Source organism: Crinia signifera, chromosome 8, assembly GCF_055691185.1.
Source record: "Crinia signifera chromosome 8, ASM5569118v1, whole genome shotgun sequence".
Taxonomy (NCBI): Eukaryota; Metazoa; Chordata; class Amphibia; order Anura; family Myobatrachidae; genus Crinia; species Crinia signifera.
The window spans coordinates 61,822,643-61,846,421 of NC_139224.1; the positions used below are offsets into that span (position 1 = coordinate 61,822,643).

Sequence of the window (23,779 nt, forward strand, 5' to 3'; positions counted from 1 at the left end):
TTAATTTTCTACTTTATAAATGCACAAATACTTGCTACAAGATCTACAAAAAAATTAGATCATGTCACCTTTAATAATTAAACAAAATACTTTTTGTGACCTGGCAATAAGCCGCTTTTCTCTCCCAAAAGTGACAAAATGGTATAATAATTAATTGAACCAATCTCAGAGCATTTAAATACCCTGAGCTGAGACAGCACAGACAGGATGTCTTCCTAAGCTGCTTCCATGCACCAGCAATAACCCCTGAGCAAGCTGACTCCACCGTGGCTTAATATGAACCAGAAATACAAAGCGCAAGAACCCATCTTTGGCATTTGCTGACTAGCTACGTTAGCCGTGGTCCAGTGGCACGTAGAACCAGTCTGCCGCACATAATCTCAGTGTAATAACAAAGACTGCACCTGTATCTAAGCACTACGGGGAGACCATCATCGCTGGCCGGCTCCTGCGCTAACTCTCCCTACGGCCACACATACTGGGGCAGATGTATTAAGCCGGGCGAAGAGATAAACTGGAGATAAAGTGGAAGGAGGTAACCCACCAGCCAATCAGCTGTGTTCAAAATCTGACAGTTGGTAGTTGATTGGCTGGGGCGTTATCTCCTTCCACTTTATCTCCAGTTTATCTCTTCGCCCGGCTTAATACATCTGCCCCACTGTATCTAACAGTCTAGCGGCATCTATAATATAATTTATCTATTAACTGTAAAGCCGCACACTGACTCAGAGCCGTCTTTAGAGGTTACGCAGTAACAAACTTTCCTGCCGGCTCCTATGCTTTACACAATTCTCACAACTATCTTTAGCTATATTGATTTCTAAACTGTCTCAGGCGAGTTCTATTTAAAATCTGCCAATTAACTGTTTTAGAAACTATTTATGTAAAAAAACTTTTGGCATCAGCAAGGTTTAGTGACACTAAGTTACAACTTTCTAAATATAAGCTTTATATCTTTAAACTTTAAAGACCTCATTTGAAGGCATTTAAATCCTCCCTCACTCCCTAGAGTGTGTGTGTTCCCACTGCAATTCTCACAAGAGTAACAGTGGCCGCACTACCTCACACAGGGAGCAGCAGAAGGGCTATTCTGGCCATTCTTTTTCTTCACTGCATGTGTCTCTCCCCAATTCTCTCATCTGTTATCCTCTTATTAATGATGACAAGAAAGCAGAAATTGGGTGAGATCCATAGACACTAGCAATCTTTATTCTCTCTACCTCATTTAGGCCCTTATTCTGGTTGGAACGGCCGGAGCCGCATATGCGGCTCCGACCGTGCAGGCGAATCCCCGCCTTCAATACGGATCGCCACGGCCGTCCGTACGCGGACATGTGGCGGTCCGCATGAAAATGGCGGGGGATACGCCTCCACCATCTTGGAGCAGCCCCCTGCATTCGATGGTCACCGACCATCGAAGGCAGGGCCGCACGCTCCACCAGCTCCCGCACCCATAGACCTCACGGACACTTGTCCGTGTAAAAGCATGTATGGGGCCGGGCAGCTGACATCCGGCGATGTCAGATGCCCGCCCCCAATACATGCGTCACAGCCTCATTACCATGCATACGCCCCGCGTTTGCATGGGAACGCCCATGAAACGCGGGTCGTATGCATAGGGTAATGAGGCTTAGTAGCCCCTCACGCCCCTCTACGCCCCCTTTGCGGCGTTAAAAAAAAATGTGCGGCGATTTCGCCTGCACATGCGCAGAGTGCCCTCTGCACATGCGCAGAGCGAAAACATCGGCGGAACGGCCGCATGCGGCCGTTACCGCTTAGAACAGAATAAGGGCCTTAGGGCCTTATTTTGGTTCATTCTTTCTGACAAAGTCCTTCTTAGATGGGCAAAACCATGTGCACTGCAGGTGGGGCAGATGTAACATGTGCAGAGAGAATTAGATTTGGGTGGGGTTTTACTTCAAAGTGAGATCTATATTGCAGTGTAAAAATAAAGCAGTCAGTATTTTCCCTGCACAGAAACAAAATTACTCACCCAAATCTAATTCTCTCTGCACATGTTACATCTGCCCCCCCTGCAGTGCACATGGTTTTGTCCATCTAAGAAGGATTTTGTCAGAAAGAATGAACCAAAATAAGGCCCTTAATTATAGCAAATGTGAGTCAGGTAAAATAAGTCACTTTAATCTGTTTTGAACCTGAATGCCAATGTGAGTTTAATACCTCTGCCGATTAATGATGTATTTAGCAGATGTACTGAACTGTCAATTATAATAAAGGTGGCCATACATCAGAAAGATATTGTACCCAATCATACAATCTCAATTGATTGTAAGATGGATTGTATGCAGATTGTGTGCACATCTTGTGTACACAATCATACCATCCATCATCAGATGGATTGTATGACTGATTGTATGATGGATTGTATGCAGATTGTGTGCACATCTTGTATACACAATCATGCAGCAGATGGATTGTATGACTGATTGTATGATGGATTGTGTGTCCAAAAACCACCAAGGACTGCCGGGGATTTCAAGGGAAATTGTACACAATCATGAGTGCAATCGATCTTAAGATCGATCTTTCTGATGTATGGCCAGCTTAAGATGGATTGTATGCAGATTGTGTGCACATCTTGTGTACACAAATCATACAATCATGCAGCAGATGGATTGTATGACGGATTGTATGCAGATTGTGTGCACATCTTGTGTACACAATCATACAGCAGATGGATTATAGGACTGATTGTATGATGGATTGTGATATGATTGTATGTCCAAAAACCACCAAGGACTGCCAGGGATTTCAAGGGAAATTGTACACAATCATGAGCGCAATCGATCTTAAGATCGATCTTTCTGATGTATGGCCAGCTTAAAGCTTTGTTTAACTGTGTTAAGAAGACACATTGTATCAACAAGTTATATGTGATGTTTCAATTTGATGGTGCATCACAGATGTTACATTGTACTTCTACTTGAAATACTGCATGCTATTATGGCTATGAATTTCTTATATAAATAACCTTAATGCCGTGTTACAGAGAAATCATTATTGCTTGATTGTCTAAGGCAGCGGTGGGGAACCTCCGGCCCGCGAGCCGTATACTGCCCCCGGAGCCGGTGTTTGTGGCCCGCCCACTTGCCCAACGTCTGAACAGCGAGTCAAGACAAGGGGAAATCTCGCGAGAGGTCGGTTGCTCTGTATGAGACTCCCTGCACAGCCGCCGGACCACACAGACCGGCGAGGACCCAGAGGAAGCCGCTGACCCACCTGGAGGCGGAGAAATGCGTTTTTGTAGCTGTATGGAACTGGTCACCGCTCTTTACAAGTGTACCCACCGCTGTTACATCTCTAAGCTGGGATTACAATTGCTGTGTGGTCGCTGTCTTTACCCCTCCCCAGTGAATAAAACAGCTTGCTGGTTGAGGAGGGTGGACTCTGGTATGAACACCTATTGAAAGGTTGACTGAAAGACCACAAAACAGCTCTGAAGTTTATATGGAGCGGGACTGGTAACTATAAAACTTGCCATGCTGAATATGTCTAAGTCCATCAATTGAGCCAACATATATATATATATATATAGCCATCTTACCACAATATATATGCAAAGCATTTTTATGTGTTATATGTTGCCTGTGATTGTCATGTCTATGTTCTTGTGATCCATGTAAATCTTATGAAGTGCACTTCTCTGAAATAATTATATATATTTTTTATATGTGTCTTTTTATATAAATCTATATATTAAGGAAATTGTATCCTTCAACTTGTATACAGAACACAGCTGCGCTTCTTTGAAGTGCATGATAGACTAGGCTACATGCTCTAGCTACAAAAATTGAGTTTCTTTACATATTTGATATAGAACTGGGAAATTTGTTATAGGAGATGTGGTTACATTTACACTGAATGAATTAATTATACGGTGGTTGTCTGTCTGTGCTCTTTACAAGTGTCTTGATTTTGAGATAAATAAATTATCCATGTAATTGTCTAATAAGGGGCCTTACTACAACCTGACATCAAAGGGATAGAAAGTAATTTGCTGTGCATTTTTTATTTTTTTTTCTATGTAATCATTACCATTTATATTAACATTCATATATTAAAAGTTGAGTTTTAATTTTAAACAATTTTTCCTGACATATAGGGCCTTATTCTGGTTGGTGCGTTCGGACCGTACACGGTTGGATCTGGCTTTTTTTTTCCATCTGCCCATGCGTATCTTTCGCGCTGTGACCGCACACAGACGGGTCTCTCCGTGCGAAAAAACCTGTCCGCAAGAACACAGACATTGTGGGCGGCATGTGGGCATTTTTATGGGAGTGGCCGGAATAATGAGGAAAACTGGGCGTACACGGGGGTGTGCACACAAAATGCACGGTGCCACAACAGCCTCGATCGGCGAACGCACCGTACATTTTGGACCAAAAACAGGCAGACGCCAAAGAGTGCTCCTGACCACTTTTAGAGCTACCGCATAAGAGCGGATGCCTGGGTCTGCTATTTAACACCGAATACAAGTAAATTACATACACCTGAATGCAATAAGCCATGCTGCAGGCTATTAAATGAAATGCCTCCTTTCACTACCTGCAAGCCACACACAGCCCCAGTGCCAGATTAAGCCTTCGGGGGGCCCGGGGCACTTTAGACAAGGGGGCCCCCTTGCACTTGTCATTACTGGCCGCAAACTGCATGGGGAATATTATACTGTCAAAATACAGAGTAAAGGCAGTATAAACTTGGTCAATGGGTAACTTCAGGGGATAGATATATATATATATATATATATATATATATACACACACACGCATACATACATACATGCATACATACATACCACATGAAAAGCCTGTGTTTGTCCCTCTGCACCTTACTCTGTAGGATACCTCACAGTCCCAGTGCTGCCTCTGATTAAAAACCCTCCCATGACTAGGCTGCTGCTGCTGTTATCCATGGGCCTGAGAAGCATGTAATGAGCTCCACCAATCAGAGCTCAGCACAAACGTCTCCGCCTCTGCCCTCTGGTGCAAAATGTCATGGGACTTAGTCAACTCCCAGTAATGCACTGCACACTTGGCTCCCAATGCTCAGCACCATTAATCATTGTCACATTGGCAGCTAGGTGAAGCTGCAGCACTACCCCACTCCCATGCACAAAACCTTTAGCTAAAAAAAAAAAAAATTGTTTTTGAAAAATACATGCCAACCACAGGGGGCCCCTAGCTAGAGGGGGGCCCAGGGGCACTGACCCCTTGTGCCCCCATTATAATCCGGCCCTGCACAGCCCAGAAATACCTAGGAAGGTTCTCTTTCTACACTTTTCAACATGTAAAGGTTGGTTTATTTTTTAAGTACTATTAATCCAAATACACGTTTCTATATGTCCAGGTAGTTATTTTTTAACCATCTACACCCTTACTGAAAGTGTGTTTTACATCTTTATAAAGCAGGAGACACAATTAATAGGAGTCGACATGTGTCAACTTTTTCACTGCAACACAAACATACAAGTCTAATTTATTTTTTAAACACATCGACCACGTCTAACACCAACAATGAGTTATTGGGACACCATTTCTACTTGCAATGTTGGTATACTTAGTATAATTAAGTAATTGTCATAATTATACTTCAAAGGGAATATTTGCAGGACAATATATGCGAAGCGTACGCCACCGTGCTCGGACGCACATCCTCTCACGATCGGAGAGACACGCTGAGTCTCTGAGCGAAGAAGACTGAGACCCGCCCGTGCACGTTGGTGTACGCTCATATGTACGCCACTCCCCATTGCCGGTGTCTGAGACTGTCCGTGTGCGGCTGTTCTGTGGGCAGACTTACGCTCACCGTGAGAGTGTGCGGAAAACGCTCAGTGTGCACGTCCGTACGCACGTTTCACCGATCCGATCAGAATAAGGCCCATAGTTTCTCCCAATACACTTGTGCAAGTTACGGGTATATATTATTAAGGAGTGCCCCCACACATGAGTCTTCTTTTTCTTCTGTATATTTGTTTGTTTTTCTGACTCTGGGGAGCACCGCCAGCCTTGTAAACAGAAATTTCAGGTTCTCTTAAATCAAAATTACTATAGGACCTGGTAACATCTAATTATCCACTCCACTTTTCAAAATGGACATAAAATTTACAAATGTCTTAGTGGAGACGACAGTGCGGGTTTCAACCAAAAAACTTTCTGAGGAGGAGAGGTCCGTCAGTGCAGCCACTGCAGGCAAAAAAGTGATGCGCACTGTCCTGTTTATCAGTGCGCTACTTCTGGCTCTGAGGTGCTCTGGCGGAGGGGGCGTGGCCAGTACACTCTACCCGGCCAGTAGGCAAGATGGTCCGGCCTGACACAGGGGGGTTTGGACCAGCCCACCGGTAAATTGCCCGGTGTCCCGGTGGGCCAATCCGCCCCTGATTAGCAGTCATATCTAATTTCATCCCATCAGGACTGTCTTGCAATCTGGTGGGGCTGCCACGCTATGGAATCATATCCTTATTTATACCTCCTAGTATCCATATAGATTGTAAGCTAGTGAGCAGGGCCCTCCTAACTCTGTCAATTTGTTACTAGTCAGTTGTTTTTTCACTGTTTCCTATTGAAAAGTGCAGCTGATTTGCTGCGCTATATAAGAAACTAAATAAATAAAATTAATTTTGAAGTAAGGATATTAAAAATAACATGAAGTTGAAGTGTATTTTAAGATGCACAGCTGTTTACAGTATGCATACAAATTTGATATTTGCAAATATGTGAAATCCAGTCTTGTCCTATGCTTTTATTAAGGTGCATTTTACACCTTACAGATATACCGTGGCAAAGAAACGATTTTACAAAACAAATATTGATATTTCTGATGCAGTGACTATTGGATTGGACAATCTTTGTGTTTTGATATGATAGCTCAGGTCTACTCTATAGATGTATTGATTTGTCTATGTTTTTCATTTGTATTTTACTAAAATGTAAGAAAAATACAGTATATGCTATGCTTAATTCAGAGTTTGAGTTGCCATGTAGTATTAACATTAATATTGTTATTTCTGCAATTACGCCCTCTACTTAATTAATCTGCTACTTAATAATAGCCATAGTTTTCCTCATTATTTTTATTTATTGAAAATTTTAAAACTGTGCTAAATTCTCCCATTTAATAAATAAAAGGACTGTTACACCAAGCATAGTTACGTACTTACACAAATTTCTCTTTTGATAGAAGTGTCTGATGTTTTAAAAAAGAATATGACTCACATTGATGGCAGTATTGCAGAAAGTATTTCAGTTTTACTAGAATCACCACATAACCGTAACAATAGTGAAGCGCTGAGATGCCATCAAGAGGCACTTGTTGTGATTTTTTCTGTTGCTTACCTTGTAGAAGACAGGTAAATATAAATGCAATGTTTGTTTAATGCATTAAATACTAAATTCTAGTACCTAAATTGGTAAATGTGATAAATAGGTACTGTATGGAGGCTCTTGCTTTGGGAATAGATAATGCTTTTTTCTTTTCCCTACAAACTAAATATAATTATGCCTGGCAAACCTCTTCCCTTCAATACATAGGCATTAAAATCCCTCTACACTTTTAAGATGCGATCACGTAATTTTCTCCCACGTTTGACCCAATTTGTAACACTCAGCAAGCAATGGACAACTTATGCTACAGTATATCTTGGATGGGCCTTCTATCCTCTATTAAGATGAAAGCTTCTCCCTAAAATTCTGTACCTATTTAGGGCCGTCCACTCCCTAGTTCCGCTCAATGTTACTGTATGTCCACTTTTATTTGGAAAGGTAAAAGACCTAGAATGGCCAGAACATGTCTATATAGATTTAAAATTAGTGAGGGTCTCGTTTTTTGGAACCATGAACTCTACCAGCATGCGTTTTTTTTTTTATTGTATAATTTTTATTTATTTCAAGAAAATCTTATGTACAGATTATGCAAGATTGTAAAAATGGCATATAAAGAATAACAATAAAAATGGTGCATACAGTACAGAAAAGCAATAAAAAAAATCAGTCCTTCGTATTGAAGCAAAGGGATGTAGCATCCAGGAAATCTTGCAGAATATAGATAATTACTGAGCAAATTAATTGGTCTTCAAGCGTAGAGCATGAGGCCCAAACAGGTCATAGACAAAAAGACAGGTGCACAGAAACATGGAAGCACTTAAGAGAGAAGAGAACAAATCATACCAACCCTCTCTGTATAAAAGGCCTATAAGAAAGATATAGGGGTAGGATAATTGTCTTTCAACAAAATTAACCCTCGAATGTCTGTGTGTGTGTGTGTGTGTGTGTGCGCATGTGGTAGGGAATATAGATTGTAAGCTCCACTGGGGCAGGGACTGATGTGAATGGACAAATATTCTCTGTAAAGCGCTGTGGAATATGTGTGTATTATATAAGAAACTGTTAATAAATAAATAAGAGAGTGCCACACAATTGATGATAAATGTTAACAATTTCTTGATGTATAAAACAATGTTAAAAATATATAGTTAATAAATCATATGCAACAATAGAAATAAGATATACTGTACACTCGCCCAATGATTCGATTTGGATTGATATAAAGTTATTGTAGCCAAGCCTTGTAACATTTAATGAACAGAATACCACTGTGAAATAAAGTGGCAAGTGCTTAAATGAGATAGATTGGTAATCTCACCCAAGGGCTATAAAAACAGGGGGAGATGCTGGATATCTGTGACCCTTAACGCGTTTCTCCGCTGTCTGTCAGTCTAGCGGTTTCATTAGAAGGAAATGGGAAGCATCATGTGTATTAAAGGTAGATGAATAGCAGAAGTACTGCATGTCATGTGAAAAACGAAACATCAATAAGGCCGATTTCTGAGATAAATTCAGAGAAAGGTGTAAGAGAGTTGCTATGTAAAGTTGCTCTCCACCTATCCATAACTAAATCTAAAACATCAATAGATGGAGTGGTGGGTGATATAGCAATGATGGATATTCACACATATAGGCCCTTCTAGTTGAATCAGACAGATGCATATTTTCGGACAGGAACCGAGTGTTTTTAGCCACGCCTTCTGTACGGATCGCTCACACTGTCCGAATGCAGTAAGACACCGACCAAACGGACTGTGAGTGGATTTTTCATGTGAACACCTCCTCCATCTGTGGGAACCGCCCCATCATTTGATGGTCGCCAACCATCGAATGCCGGACCGAGTGGTCAGGCAGCACCGAGTGCTCCAGACCACTCGGGCATTTCTTTGTGCAAAAGCAGGGATATGGGTGGGCAGCTGGCATCCGGCTATGTCATATGTCCGCCCTCCACTCGTGCGTCATGGCCAGATTACCATACGTACGCCCCCAGCATTTTCATGGGAACGCCCATGAAATGCAGGGCGTATGCATATGGTAATTCAGCAAAATCAGCCCTTCACGCCCCTCTCCACCCCCTGAATGGATGGTTCCGTACGATCATTTTCTGCACGGATCTCACGTCGTGTTCGTACGGGTGAGGAGTTCGCACATGTGCAGATACGCCTCTGCACATGCGCAAACACCAACCACGTCCGTCCGCATTCGGAGCCATCCGACTCAACCAGAATAAGGCCCATAGTTATGAATCCTGCACCAGTCCAAAATATTATTATCTTAACCCTCTTATCTCCCACTTGTGATAGTTCACTTGGAGCAATGCCTTTTAATGTTTGGAGGTGCTACCCACTGCTTGAATATAAGTCTAAGATACACATTCAAGAAAAAGAAAGCAATGATATGGGTGCACTGAGAGTCCTATAAATGGAAAATAAAATATAACTTTTATTATTATTATTATTATTGATAAAATCTGTGATATATTAAAAATCAGTGGGTGAATAAAGGAATGAAAAAAGGTGTATTAAAACGTAAGTAGCCACTGCCTATATTCAATGTATTATGGACAATATATTTCCTATACAGTATGTGCTTAGTGTTTAACTTTATAGAGTTAGATCTTATTCATATACACACTGTATCACTCTTGTTTCTTTTTCAGCAAGAGTATAATATGAGAGTACAGGGATGAGAATTTTATAATAGGGACAAGGTATCGTGCTGTATCCTGCAGTCAAATGCACTTCTTTGTATTCACCGAAGGAGCAACAGTGGATCACATTTATCTATCACACCTATTCAGCATAATTGACCGTGTGGTGGATTAAAGTGTATTAAACAACTGATAGATACAGGACGGTGAATGATGCTGAATAAGTGCAATATATAAGTGTGACCGACTGCCACTCTTTATACGCATCTCACTGTAGAACACAGTATTATATCTGATCCCCAGAATAAAAACTCTCATCCCTGTACATTACCCCTGTGACATTATTCTAACAGAGTAAAGAGGTGGAGAGAACAGGGACATCAAGTGGCTATTTACAGTAGCTGACACCTAAGTGGTTGTTAATCTCTGTGCTTGGCTACTATAGCAGACATCTACTGCTTAGCAGGGAAAGGGACTCAGGTAGCAGAAAGAGCGCATAACAAATATGGCCACTCAGCAGCATAGCCGATGCGCTGATAATGGTACTTGTTTAGTTTCTCGGTGGAACATCTGCTCCTGTCCATGTGTGATATTTTTCTATGAAATAACAACAAATTACACTGTAGGTACTGCGGAGACAGACAATAAACAATTCTCTGACTCTCCTTATCCTTAGGATGCATTAAAACAACTGATACATGCTTGTATATGAATATAAAATGTAATACTGTAAGTTAAATGTCACTGTAATTGCACAATTCCAGGTTGTATAGGTTTCACAAAAGTGGAGCTTGTATGTATTTGCCTTGAAATGTACTATGCAAATAAATCATGTGCACAAGCAGAGGCGTAACTAGACCTTTTGGGGCCCCATAGCAACATTTCAAAAGCCCCCACCTCCCTTGTACCACTGTCGCTACAATGCCCCTTAGGGGGCAGAATAAGGGGAGTGAGAGACAAAGATGGTGTCAGGGACAGAGAGTTGAGAGGAGGGTTGTCATGGAAAGAGAGGGAATGTGAAAAAAAGAGAGAGAGAAGGTGTCAGATAGAGAGGGAGAGGAGCAAGAGAGAAAGGTAGGGGTATGATCAGGAGTCAGAGAGAATAACAGGGAGGGAGAGTCTGGGAGAGAAAGCGCCAGGTAGGTAGACTGATGGGGGGAAAAGAAAGAGAGCTGGGAAAAGAGAGAGGTGGAAGCATGGGTAAAGAGGTGGGGAGGAGAAAGATAAGGAGAAATAGACTAGGTGGAGGGCAATGGAGGGGGAGTAAGATAGGGGAGGGTGGAATGAGAGAAATAGAAGAGAGGTGAGGCAGCAGGAGGATGAGTGAGTGAGTGTGTGTGTGTGTGTGGGGGGGGGACAAGGGGGGGGCATTACAGGTTGCACAGTGCCCCTCCCCCTCCTTCAGTGTTCAATATAAACTGCATGGTACCTCCAGCAGCAGTGGCACGGCACCAGATCTCCACATCACCGGGTCTCAGGCTGAGCATCGTGGGTCCCCTCCGTGGCGCCATCTCCATACATCATCTCCGGGTCTCCTCAGCAGTGCGGTTCCCCTCTCCGGCGCCAGCTCTATACATCATTGCTGGGTCTCCTCAGCTGACCCGATCTCCACATCAGTGTGGGCGCCAAACATCCACATCAGCGTCTCTGTGTAATCAGCGCTTCCAGGCCCGGGTCCCTGCACACAGAACCAGCGGCAGTACATTGTACCACCATTTCCGCGCCGGGGATGGTCACCAGATAGAGAAGTTGAGCCCCGGCAGTGTCAAAGAGAGAGGGGAGCAGATCTAGCAGCAGAGGCTGGATTAGCCAGACCCAAACATAGCGCCGCAGGCGGGCCGGGGAGGGAGGAGGTAGGGGGCGTTTGGAGCAGGGAAAGAGATGAGGCATGGGACGGCTGCACTGCACTGCCAAGGCACTACTTAATAAAACATTCTTTAGGCTGCAGGGGATTGCCTACTGAGCCCTCGGGCCCCCCAAAGGTCCGTGCCCCATAGCAGTTGCACCCCCTGCATCCTCCATAGTTACGTCACTGTGCACAAGTAAAAAAAATATAAAAAATAATCCTTTTTGTATTGAATACTGAGTGCACTTGGTAAATTAACTCCAATGCAGCTATTTGTAAAATATCAAGTAGCTTGTTGGCTTGTTCATATGTGTATGCTTCTGCTTTAGTGAATTCCTCCATACATTTTTGAGACAAAAATCTACGCATGTCAACTACCATTTTAATCAGTGATGTCTATATTTGTATTGTATTGCTATCCTATAGATTATAAGCTTGCAGCAGGGCTCACCTACATCCAAATCTGTCTGTTGTTACCCAGTTTGTTTTATCACTGTCTACTATTGTAAAGCGCAACGGAATCTGCTGCGCTATATAAGAAAATGTAAATAAATAATAAATATGGTTTGTGCACACTGTGCTATCCATCATACAAGTGGGGAAATCTTTGGCAATGACGGGAAAAACCATGCTTATTTAACACCATTAAAAAAGTCCTGATCTTTCTGCTTTTGCTTGATAAAAATGGGTTAATGCATTAATATGCCTTCTTTTATATAACAGATTTATACCAGAGACTGAATTATTCTGGGCAGTTCTAAGTTTTCTTCATTCCATGCAAAGTCAAGGTGAACAGGTTTCTTCATATTTACTTCGAGGTGCTCTCTATCTTTTGTCACAATGTCAAGACAAATGTGAAAATCTAAATATGGTAAATTACATTTGTTCTAATTATTTTGTATGTGTTATTTGTCAAGAAATATCATTTTACAACTCAATCTTTGGATTACAGTTTGGGCTTGCTTCCGAGCAACATAGAGATGAATTTATGGCTGGATTCTGAATAATAATAGATTACAAACAGAAAGCTATTGTGGCTATACTACAATTACTAGCTACACCGATCATCTGCTGATATTACCAGCAGATGAGCAACGGGGTGGACAGCTTTCCATAGAGTCCTGCTATGGAAGGTAGTCCACCCGCGTAAAAAAAAAAAAATCGCCTGGACGGGTGAAAATCGCTCAGTGTGTATGAACTGAGCGATTTTCAGCCGAACAATTTACCCCATCATTCGTCTGCATACACACTGGGCAAAAGCAAAGTGTGTATGAACCTTTACATTTAATTTTTTTTCCCACATTGCGCCTTCCAAATTTTTTACATGTGTGAGAACAGCTGTTATCATTGTCATTGGCACTCAACACCTTCCACCATGCTAGGTGAAGGAGATCTGTATGAAATTGGCATCCTGAATGAATATATGAACACAAAAGATGGTTTCTTAGATTTGTACATCTCTGAATCATGTGTACAATCCAAATTATGCATATACAGCCCAGGCATACAGTCACAGTAAGCAAAAACTCGTTAAATGCAGCTGCATACAAAGTTGCATGTGCCTCAAAATCAGCCCCTTGCATGTTTTATACTTCAGATTATAAGTAGTTTCCAACATTCTGTCTCATATTCCAATAGAATATATGAAATTTGCATTTAATATTACTCTTTAGTTAAGATTTCAAAGATATGAATCTTCATATTGCATATATTAAGGATAACATCAGAAATAGTCAAATGCTGGTATATTGAACCAGAATCTTATATTTTAAAATAAAGTTAATATTAATATTATCTCACCTCTAAAACTCACCTCTTCAGGCAAGGCTATCAAATTTAGGTACCACCCACATAACCCTCAGAGGCACTCATGTATCATATAGCTTCCCTTCTGGACTTGCAAAATGGTGGGACTGCTACACTATTACTGGTGCCTGTCCTTTTACTGGTGCAAATATTTCTTATATTTATTTCATACATCAGACCAGTGGTTCCCAACCTCAGTCCTCAGGTACTCAAATCAGTTCAAATTTTCCAGGTCTCCAGACAGAATCACAAGTGAAATAATAAGCTCCACCTGTGGATCTTTTAAAATGTGTCAGTGAATACTGAGTGCACCTGTGCACATGCTGGGTGACCTGGAAAACGTGAACTGTTTGGGATACAAGAGGACCGAGGCTGGGAACCACTGCTTTAGAGGAAAATATAAAAATAGTTTACCTTTTTTCCAGAAAACACTGAGACAAATTCTTAAAACCAAAACGTTATTGTGATTAATTGGTTTTCTTTCTGCTAAACAAAGAAATAAAAAGTGGGCACAATATTACGTAGACAGTAATGACCATTATTCTGATCATCCCTTAATGCCCTTAAGTGCTTTAATTGAAATAATTGCTTAATAAATATATAAAAAGATTATCTAGCATTATTTACCATGTAGCAATAGTATTTGATAACAGAATTGTATTAACTACAGTATGTAACAAAAATGTAATAATTTATCAAATGTCTTATTTCATCACAATTGCTTAAGCTGAACACACATCACCAACATATATCCAAGTAATCATTGTCCAACTTGCCTGACCAACTTTGCTACTCCATACATCATCAGACAAGCCAACATATTTTCAACTGAATCTCTACTTTTATTGTTAAAAAAAGATACCAGGCAGTGCACCACAGGAAGCATGAGATGGTCCTCACAGGGAGGGATGTCATGTAAATTCCTGTAGTACAAAAAGGGAAAGAGGGAAAATTGACTAAGCGCAGATCTATTAACCAATTCCAATGTGCAGCTGCAGTATAAGGGATACTCAACCCTTAGAGAAAATCAAAGTATATATGCACTGCTCAAAAAATAAAGGGAACGCTAACATAACACATCCTCATACCACCCTCATGGAGTCTGTTTCTGACCATTTGAGTAGACACATGCACATTTGTGGCCTGCTGGAGGTCATTTTGCAGGACTCTAGCAGTGCTCCTCCTGTTCCTCCATGCACAAAGGCGGAGGTAGCGTTGCTGCTGCTGGGTTGTTGCCCTCCTACGGCCTCATTCACATCTCCTGATGTACTGGCCTGTCTCCTGGTAGCGCCTCCATGCTCGGGACACTACGCTGACAGACACAGCAAACCTTCTTGCCACAGCTCGCATTAATGTGCCATCCTGGATGAGCTGCACTACCTGAGCCATTTGTGTGGGTTGTAGACTCCGTCTCATGCTACCACTAGAGTGAAAGCACCGCCAGCTTTCAAAAGTGACCAAAACATCAGCCAGTAAGCATAGGAGCTGAGAAGTGGTCTGTGGTCACCACCTGCAGAACAACTCCTTTATTGGGGGTGTCTTGATATTTGCCTATAATTTTCACCTGTTGTCTATTCCATTTGCACAACAGCATGCGAAATTGATTGTCAATCAGTGGTGCTTCCTAAGTGGACAGTTTGATTTCACAGAAGTGTGATTGACTTGGAGTTACATTGTGTTGTTTAAGTGTTCCCTTTATTTTATTGAGCAGTGTATTATCAAAACAGCGCTATTGTAACTGGACCAAAAAATATTTATAAAAACAGAATGATATTACAACATACTGTATACCGACTGGCAGGCCCGGCGACAGGGGAAGTCAAGGGGGACAGCCGTCCTGGGCCCTGCCGATCTGAGGGGCCCAAAGCATCCCCCTTCTTTGAGCCAGCATAAGGAGCCTGAAAGGGCCCCCCGCCACAGATTGGATCGCTTACCAATCCGATCTGCGGAGCTGCGTTCCCTACCCATGCCACTCGGCTCCCTGCTGCCATGATTGACATCCACCGGTGCCACCTACAGTACCAGAACACGGCAACTGAGCGACGGCTCATCTGTCCCTTAGTGTTTTAATCAGCAGCCTTCGGCTCAGTGATAGGCTGAGCGCACAGGCTACAGAAAAGATGGAGGCTTTACTTATTTACTAAACTAACTTTAGTTTATTTACTAATATGGGAGTTTTATTTCACATGGGATGTTGCTATGGGCAACCAGTTAGATAAGATATATTGTCTTCTAGAAGGTGTTAAATAAATAAGAAGTAGATTCGGATTGGTGGCCCATAGCAACATCCCATGTGAAATAGAATTCCCATCTTAGTAAATTTCCCCATTAGAAACTGCAATTGGTGGCAAAATAGAGTCCATGGATTCAAGAAAAAGCTTTAAAGCTGGGTACAATCCCACAGATTTATCTGTCCAATCTATCTGAAAATATATGGAAGCAAATGACAATCAAAATTTGCTCCCAAACTCTGGAAAACGACAAAAGTCACTGATTAATCAATAAATCAATCTGATATAACACATTTATCCAAGCAATTGTTTTTGTCTGTTTTCCAGTGTTTGGGAGTACAGGTTGATTGTCATTTGCTGATATACATTTCCAGATTTTTATTATCACCAGTCAGATTGGACAGATTTGCGTGTGTACCCAGCTTAAAGGTCCATACACACTAGAAGATATAAAAGACAAAAGATATTGGTGAACAATTTCCCTTTGAGCTGATTATGAAAGATATAGTGCATACAAACTGAACGATTTTATAAAAGATATGGAAGATGAACGTTGTCACGATCCGAGCTCTCAGACAGACTTTCTTACCGGCTAAGTGCCTCCGCAGGTTCAGCTTGCGGTCCAGACGTCACCCCTGCCGGCGTCCTGTCTGCCGTGCGCCATCACCGCTGCCATCCTCCAGTCTGCTCAGCGCTGCTGAGTCCGCGGCTGCGCGGCGCACCGCTCTCCTTGTCCCCAGTGACAGTACTCAGTGCACGGCAATCCACCTGTCCGCCGCCATTGCTCCCAGTATCCAGCATGGTGTGCACAAACATACTTTCCCGCCATAGCCTGACATGGGGGCTGCCATGTTTTCCCAGTCACATGTCATTCCCGTCCAATCCTGTGTGATCTGATCTCCCAGTCATACCTGCCCGGCCAATCCTGGCCACCCAGTGGGTATAAGTATGCTGGGAGCTCTCAGATCAATGCTAGTGCTTCAGTTGTCTCCTGTATATGGTCAGCTGTCCTTGTCTCCGTGCAAGTGTCTCTCTCTGCTGGTGTTGTCTTCCATGCTGCAGTGTATTCCAGGTTATTCCATCTCCTGTTGAAGTCCAGGTTATTCCATCACCTGTGAGCCTGCCTCGTCAGCCCAGCGATCCAGCCTAGCTCCAGGACTCTGGTCCTCCGATGCTCCAGCATCATTCATCTCCGATGTTCCACCATCGATAGTCCGACACTCCGGACCCACAGTCAAGCTTCCGTCCGTCATTCCGGACCCACAGTCAAGCTCCTATCTTCCGTCCGTCATTCCGGACCCACAGTCTCCATATCCGTTACCCATCCGATGTTCCACCATCGATACTTCATTCATCATTCCTGTAAAGTATTGCAATCTGCATGAACTGTCATTACTCCTGCATACTTTACTGCCTGTATCATTACAACCATCTGCATAATAAATCTGGTTGTACTTTTACCTCTGACTACTTATTGGCTCTGGGTGCACTGTCGCGCAGTTCATGCGCAGGGGTCCTCTCCAACCTCCCCGGTTCAGGTACCGGTCCAGGTCCCCACCAGAGGTCTCAGTCTCGTCGACTGAGTCCCCTGGTGTGACAGTAAGCACTAGCCAAATGGATCCAGCCGCAAACCAAGCTTCTCCACCCAGCCCTGTACAGCAACTGGCTGTTCGCTTGGATCAGCAAGAGGCTGCGCAGAGCCAAGTGATTCATTGCCTGCAAGATCTGTCTTCCCGGCTGGATAAGTTACAGACCACTCTCAGTGGCCCTGAGCCTGTAAGAGAACTTCCAAGTCCCGTTCATCCTCCTGTAATGGCTGCTGCACCTCGCCTTCATCTGTCTGTCCCCTCCAAGTATGATGGGAACCCCAAGACCTGTCGAGGCTTTCTCAATCAGTGTGAGATTCATTTCGAGCTGCAACCCAGTAACTTCCCTACTGAGAGGGTCAAGATCGCCTACATCATCTCCCTCCTGTGTGGAGCGGCACTAGAGTGGGCGTCTCCCTTATGGGAAAGATCTGATGCCATCCTGTCCAATTACAAGGACTTCGTGTCAACATTCCGGCGTATCTTCGATGAGCCTGGGCGATCAGCATCTGCCTCCACTGAACTCCTCCGTCTCAGACAAGGATCCCGCTCCGTCGGGCAATATCTGGTCCAGTTTCAGATTCTGGCGTCTGAACTCTCCTGGTGTGATGGGGCCTTATACGCAGCCTTCTGGCATGGCCTATCCGATCGTATCAAGGATGAACTCGCTACAAGAGACTTACCCTCAGGTCTAAGCGACCTTATTTCATTGTGTGTTAAAGTAGACCTACGCTTCCGAGAAAGGGCTATAGAACGTCACAAGAGCGCTCCAGTGAAAGTGCCAACTCCTCCGCCTTCTTTACCCACTGCTCCTGCGGTCCACTCCAAAGAAGAACCAATGGAGATAAATCGTTTCCGCTTGTCTCCAGGAGAACGTCGACGTCGACGGTTGGCACAGCTCTGCCTGTATTGTGCCGATCCTGCACATCAAATTTCTGCATGCCCAAAGCGTCAGGAAAACTCCTCCTCCTAGCCCGTCAAGGAGAGGGTAGGCTAGGAGTAATTAAGTCCTCTCCATCAGCAACCGATTGTGTCCTTCCAGTTTCCCTACAAGTTGGTCAGCATTTCAAGACTGTCTCCGCGCTTCTTGATTCCGGTGCCGCTGGCAACTTTGTTACTTCAGAACTGGTCCGCAAGTGGGGGTTGCCCACTGAAAGTCTTTCCAAGACTGTCTTCCTTACTGCTGTGGATGGCAGTAGGATTCCTGATGCGACAGTCTCCCGCAGAACTTTGCCACTTACAGTAAAAGTGGGAGTCCTGCACACTGAACTTTTGTCCTTCCTGGTTTTACCCCGAGCCACTCATGCTCTGGTTCTGGGTTTACCCTGGCTCCGTCTTCACAATCCTCGTCTTGATTGGAAGACATCTGAAATCCTTTCCTGGGATCCTTCCTGCTCCGGTACCTGTCTCCAAAAGGTACTCCCAGCTCGTCATTCTTCAGCCGATGCAGCAGACCTTCCGCCTCTTCCCTACCAAGAGTACTCAGATGTATTCAGCAAGTCTGGCGCTGATGTCCTACCTCCTCACAGACCGTGGGATTGCCCTATTGAACTTATCCCAGGCAAAGAACCACCCAGAGGTAGAACCTATCCTCTCTCTCTTCCAGAGACTCAAGCCATGACCAGTTACATCAAGGAAAATCTGGCAAAGGGATTCATCCGTCCTTCGACTTCTCCTGCTGGCGCAGGATTCTTCTTCGTCAAAAAGAAGGATGGAGGCCTACGTCCCTGCATTGATTATCGCGGCCTCAATGACATTACAGTAAAGAACCGATATCCGTTGCCTCTCATCACCGAGCTGTTTGACCGTGTCAGCGGTGCAACCATCTTTACAAAACTCGACCTGAGAGGTGCATACAATCTCATCCGCATACGAGAGGGCGACGAGTGGAAGACGGCGTTTAATACCAGAGACGGCCACTATGAGTACCTCGTCATGCCCTTTGGGCTCAGCAATGCCCCAGCCGTGTTCCAGCACTATGTCAATGAGATCTTTCGGGACATTCTGTACAGTCATGTAGTTGTATATCTCGATGACATTTTAATCTACGCCAATAACATCACAGAACATCGTTATTGGGTCAAAGAGGTTCTGTCCCGGCTGCGAGCTAATCATCTCTACTGTAAACTGGAGAAGTGTGTCTTCGAGGTGAAGTCTATACCCTTCCTAGGGTACATTGTCTCCGGTTCCGGTCTTCAAATGGATCCAGGAAAACTGCAGAAAACATTGGCCAATTCCCTCTTCGCTGAAAGGTATTCAACGTTTCCTGGGTTTTGCCAATTATTACAGAAAATTCATTCGTAACTTCTCTTCTATTGTGGCTCCCATCACTGCCTTGACTAAAAAGGGGTCTAATCCAGCGAAGTGGCCGGCAGAAGCCATCGAAGCCTTCCATCTGTTGAAACAGAGGTTCACTTCCGCTCCTGTTTTAAGACAACCTGATACCACCTTGCCCTTTATTCTCGAGGTTGATGCCTCCTCCGTGGGTGTTGGGGCAGTCCTCTCGCAGAAAGCGCCCGATGGTCGTCTTCATCCCTGTGGGTTCTACTCCCGTAAGTTCCTGCCTGCAGAGCGTAACTATGCCATCGGTGACCAAGAGCTTCTCGCCATCAAGTTGGCATTAGAAGAGTGGAGATATCTTCTAGAGGGCGCTGTTCATGAGATCACAATTATCACAGACCATAAGAATCTTCTGTATCTCAAGTCTGCTCAATGTTTAAATCCCCGTCAAGCCAGATGGACACTTTTCTTTTCCAGGTTCCGTTTCAAGCTGTCGTTCTGTCCAGGGACACAAAACCGAAAAGCTGATGCCCTTTCCCGCTCATGGGAGCAAGAAAGTGAGTCCAAGTCCACACATCAACATTTTATTATTGATCCAGTGGCCTTCTCCGCAACGAGAGTTTCAAATCTCACGCCCCCTACAGGGAAAAGATATGTAAAGCCAGCTCTAAGAAAGAAGTTGCTCTGTTGGGCGCATGCTTCAAAATTCGCTGGCCATGCAGGCATTCAGAAAACTTACGAGTTTATCACCAGGTCCTACTGGTGGCCGTCCCTCAAACAGGATGTACAGGACTTTGTTTCCTCTTGTGCTAAATGTGCTCAGCACAAGACCAGTCGTCAGTCTCCTCCTGGGCAATTGATGCCACTGTCAGTGCCATATCGTCCCTGGACGCATATTTCTATGGACTTTGTAACTGATCTTCCAGAGTCTGACAAATTCACCACCATCTGGGTGATTGTTGATCGGTTCACCAAGATGGCTCACTTCGTTCCCCTCACCGGTCTTCCGTCAGCTTCCAAGCTGTCCCAGCTCTTCATCAAAGAGATATTCAAGCTTCATGGACTGCCTCTCGAAATCATCTCCGATAGAGGAGTCCAATTCGTAGCCAAATTCTGGCGAAGCCTGTGCTCCCTGCTTCAAATCAAGCTAAAGTTTTCCACAGCCTACCACCCTCAAACCAATGGCCAAACGGAGAGGGTGAATCAGGACCTTGAAGCATTTCTCCGCACATATGTCTCTTCTTCCCAAGATGACTGGGCTCAACTCCTTCCATGGGCAGAGTTCTGCCATAATAACCAATATCATTCTTCATCTAATGTCACTCCATTCCTTGCCAACTATGGGTTTCATCCTCGAGTTCCTGACTTCACTCTGCAACCTGTGTCCTCTGTTCCAGCGGTCGACACGACCATCCGGCAATTCGTCAAATCCTGGAAGCTTATTCGTTCTTCACTCCTGAAAGCTTCAAGCAGGTACAAAAAATTTGCCGACAGGAAACGCAGAGCTGTGCCAGCCCTCCGTCCCGGAGATCGTGTCTGGTTGTCAACCAAGAATCTTCGATTGAGAGTGCCATCGATGAAGTTCGCTCCCCGATATATTGGTCCTTTCCCAGTTGAGCGAGTCGTCAATCCAGTAGCTTACAAGCTCAAGTTGCCGCCCTATTTGAAAGTGCCAGCTACATTCCACATTTCGCTGCTCAAGCCGCTGGTTCTGAATCGCTTTCATTCCAAGCTCCCCAAGGCTCCTAAGGTTTGCACCCAGCGTGGAACAGAATATGAGGTCAGTAAGATCTTGGACTCTCGCATCCGATATGGTCGTCTGCAATATCTGATCGATTGGAAGGGCTACGGCCCCGAAGAACGATCATGGACCAATGCCATCGATGTCCATGCTCCCAGACTCATCCGGGCGTTCCACTCCAAGTTTCCCCGCAAGCCTAAAAGGTGTCCTGGGGCCACCCTTAAAGGGGGGGGTGCTGTCACGATCCGAGCTCTCAGACAGACTTTCTTACCGGCTAAGTGCCTCCGCAGGTTCAGCTTGCGGTCCAGACGTCACCCCTGCCGGCGTCCTGTCTGCCGTGCGCCATCACCGCTGCCATCCTCCAGTCTGCTCAGCGCTGCTGAGTCCGCGGCTGCGCGGCGCACCGCTCTCCTTGTCCCCAGTGACAGTACTCAGTGCACGGCAATCCACCTGTCCGCCGCCATTGCTCCCAGTATCCAGCATGGTGTGCACAAACATACTTTCCCGCCATAGCCTGACATGGGGGCTGCCATGTTTTCCCAGTCACATGTCATTCCCGTCCAATCCTGTGTGATCTGATCTCCCAGTCATACCTGCCCGGCCAATCCTGGCCACCCAGTGGGTATAAGTATGCTGGGAGCTCTCAGATCAATGCTAGTGCTTCAGTTGTCTCCTGTATATGGTCAGCTGTCCTTGTCTCCGTGCAAGTGTCTCTCTCTGCTGGTGTTGTCTTCCATGCTGCAGTGTATTCCAGGTTATTCCATCTCCTGTTGAAGTCCAGGTTATTCCATCACCTGTGAGCCTGCCTCGTCAGCCCAGCGATCCAGCCTAGCTCCAGGACTCTGGTCCTCCGATGCTCCAGCATCATTCATCTCCGATGTTCCACCATCGATAGTCCGACACTCCGGACCCACAGTCAAGCTTCCGTCCGTCATTCCGGACCCACAGTCAAGCTCCTATCTTCCGTCCGTCATTCCGGACCCACAGTCTCCATATCCGTTACCCATCCGATGTTCCACCATCGATACTTCATTCATCATTCCTGTAAAGTATTGCAATCTGCATGAACTGTCATTACTCCTGCATACTTTACTGCCTGTATCATTACAACCATCTGCATAATAAATCTGGTTGTACTTTTACCTCTGACTACTTATTGGCTCTGGGTGCACTGTCGCGCAGTTCATGCGCAGGGGTCCTCTCCAACCTCCCCGGTTCAGGTACCGGTCCAGGTCCCCACCAGAGGTCTCAGTCTCGTCGACTGAGTCCCCTGGTGTGACAAACGTTATTGGCTAAAATCGAAAGTGTGAGGTGACGGGGGGCGAGAGTGGGTGTGGTGACGGGGAGTATGGTGATGGGGCGTGAGAGGAAGGGGTGAGAGGGTGTGAGGCGATGGGGGGGAAGAGCTAGGTGATGAGATGATAGGGGGCAACAGTGGGTGTGGTGATGGGGGGGTGCGAAAGCGAATGTTGTGACGGGAGGGTGAGGTGACGGTGGTGAGAGGGGGAGGGGTGAGAGCGTGTAAGGTAATGGCAGGCAAGAGGGGGTGAAGTGATGGTGGGCAAGAAGGGGGGAAATAACAGCAGATGAGAGGGGGTATGTGAGAGGGGGTGAGGTGATGGTTATGGTGCAAAAGGGGATGAGTTAATGGGGGAAGAGGAAAGGCTAGGGAGAGGAAGTAGGTCTCTTTTTACCAGCATCGGTGGCCTCCCATTCACCGACATTGTAGGCAAGGTGGGAAAATCATTGTGCTGTTTATACGTAATGCCCACACCAGTTGCCGACAGTTGTAACGCAAATTACACGTTAATGCCCACCCCAGTTGCCGACAGTAGTAACGCTGCTTACACATAACACCCACACCAGTTGTTGACAGTAGTAGCGCTGCTTACACATAACACCCACACCAGTTGCTGACAGTAGAAGCGCTGCTTACACATAATGCCACACCAGTTGCCGACAGTTGTAACGCAAATTACACGTTAATGCCCACCCCAGTTGCCGACAGTAGTAACGCTGCTTACACATAACACCCACACCAGTTGCCGACAGTAGTAGCGCTGCTTACATGTAATGCCCACACCAGTTTCTGACAAGTGTATCATTGTTTACATGTAAAGCCCACACCAGCTACCAGTTGCATACAGTAGTAGCGCTGCCTATATGTAAAACCCACAATTTACCTAATTCTGGCGGCTCAGCCCTGCTCCAGTGTAGCCCCGCCCCCTCCATCCATGTAGCTCCATCCCTCCATTCATGTAGATCCATCCCTCTGTCCGTGAAGCTCTGGCCCTGTCGC

At 44.9% G+C, this 23,779-nt stretch overlaps 1 protein-coding gene across 5 annotated transcripts in view; it reads left to right on the forward strand.

The window, feature by feature from the left end:
- The window catches only part of MEI1 (meiotic double-stranded break formation protein 1), a 237,512-nt gene that overhangs the window by 130,190 nt on the left and 83,543 nt on the right, over positions 1-23,779 (forward strand). For 4 of the 5 annotated variants that reach the window (XR_014454370.1, XM_083156559.1, XM_083156560.1 and 1 more), the window contains 2 exons: positions 7,198-7,366; positions 12,560-12,707. Coding sequence is in view for 4 of the 5 variants with exons in the window: in XM_083156559.1 (XP_083012685.1) it covers positions 7,198-7,366; positions 12,560-12,707 (317 nt within the window). In the remaining variant the exon portion in view is untranslated. The remainder of the gene's footprint in view (positions 1-7,197; positions 7,367-12,559; positions 12,708-23,779) is intronic. The other variant, XM_083156562.1, reaches the window with a different exon arrangement.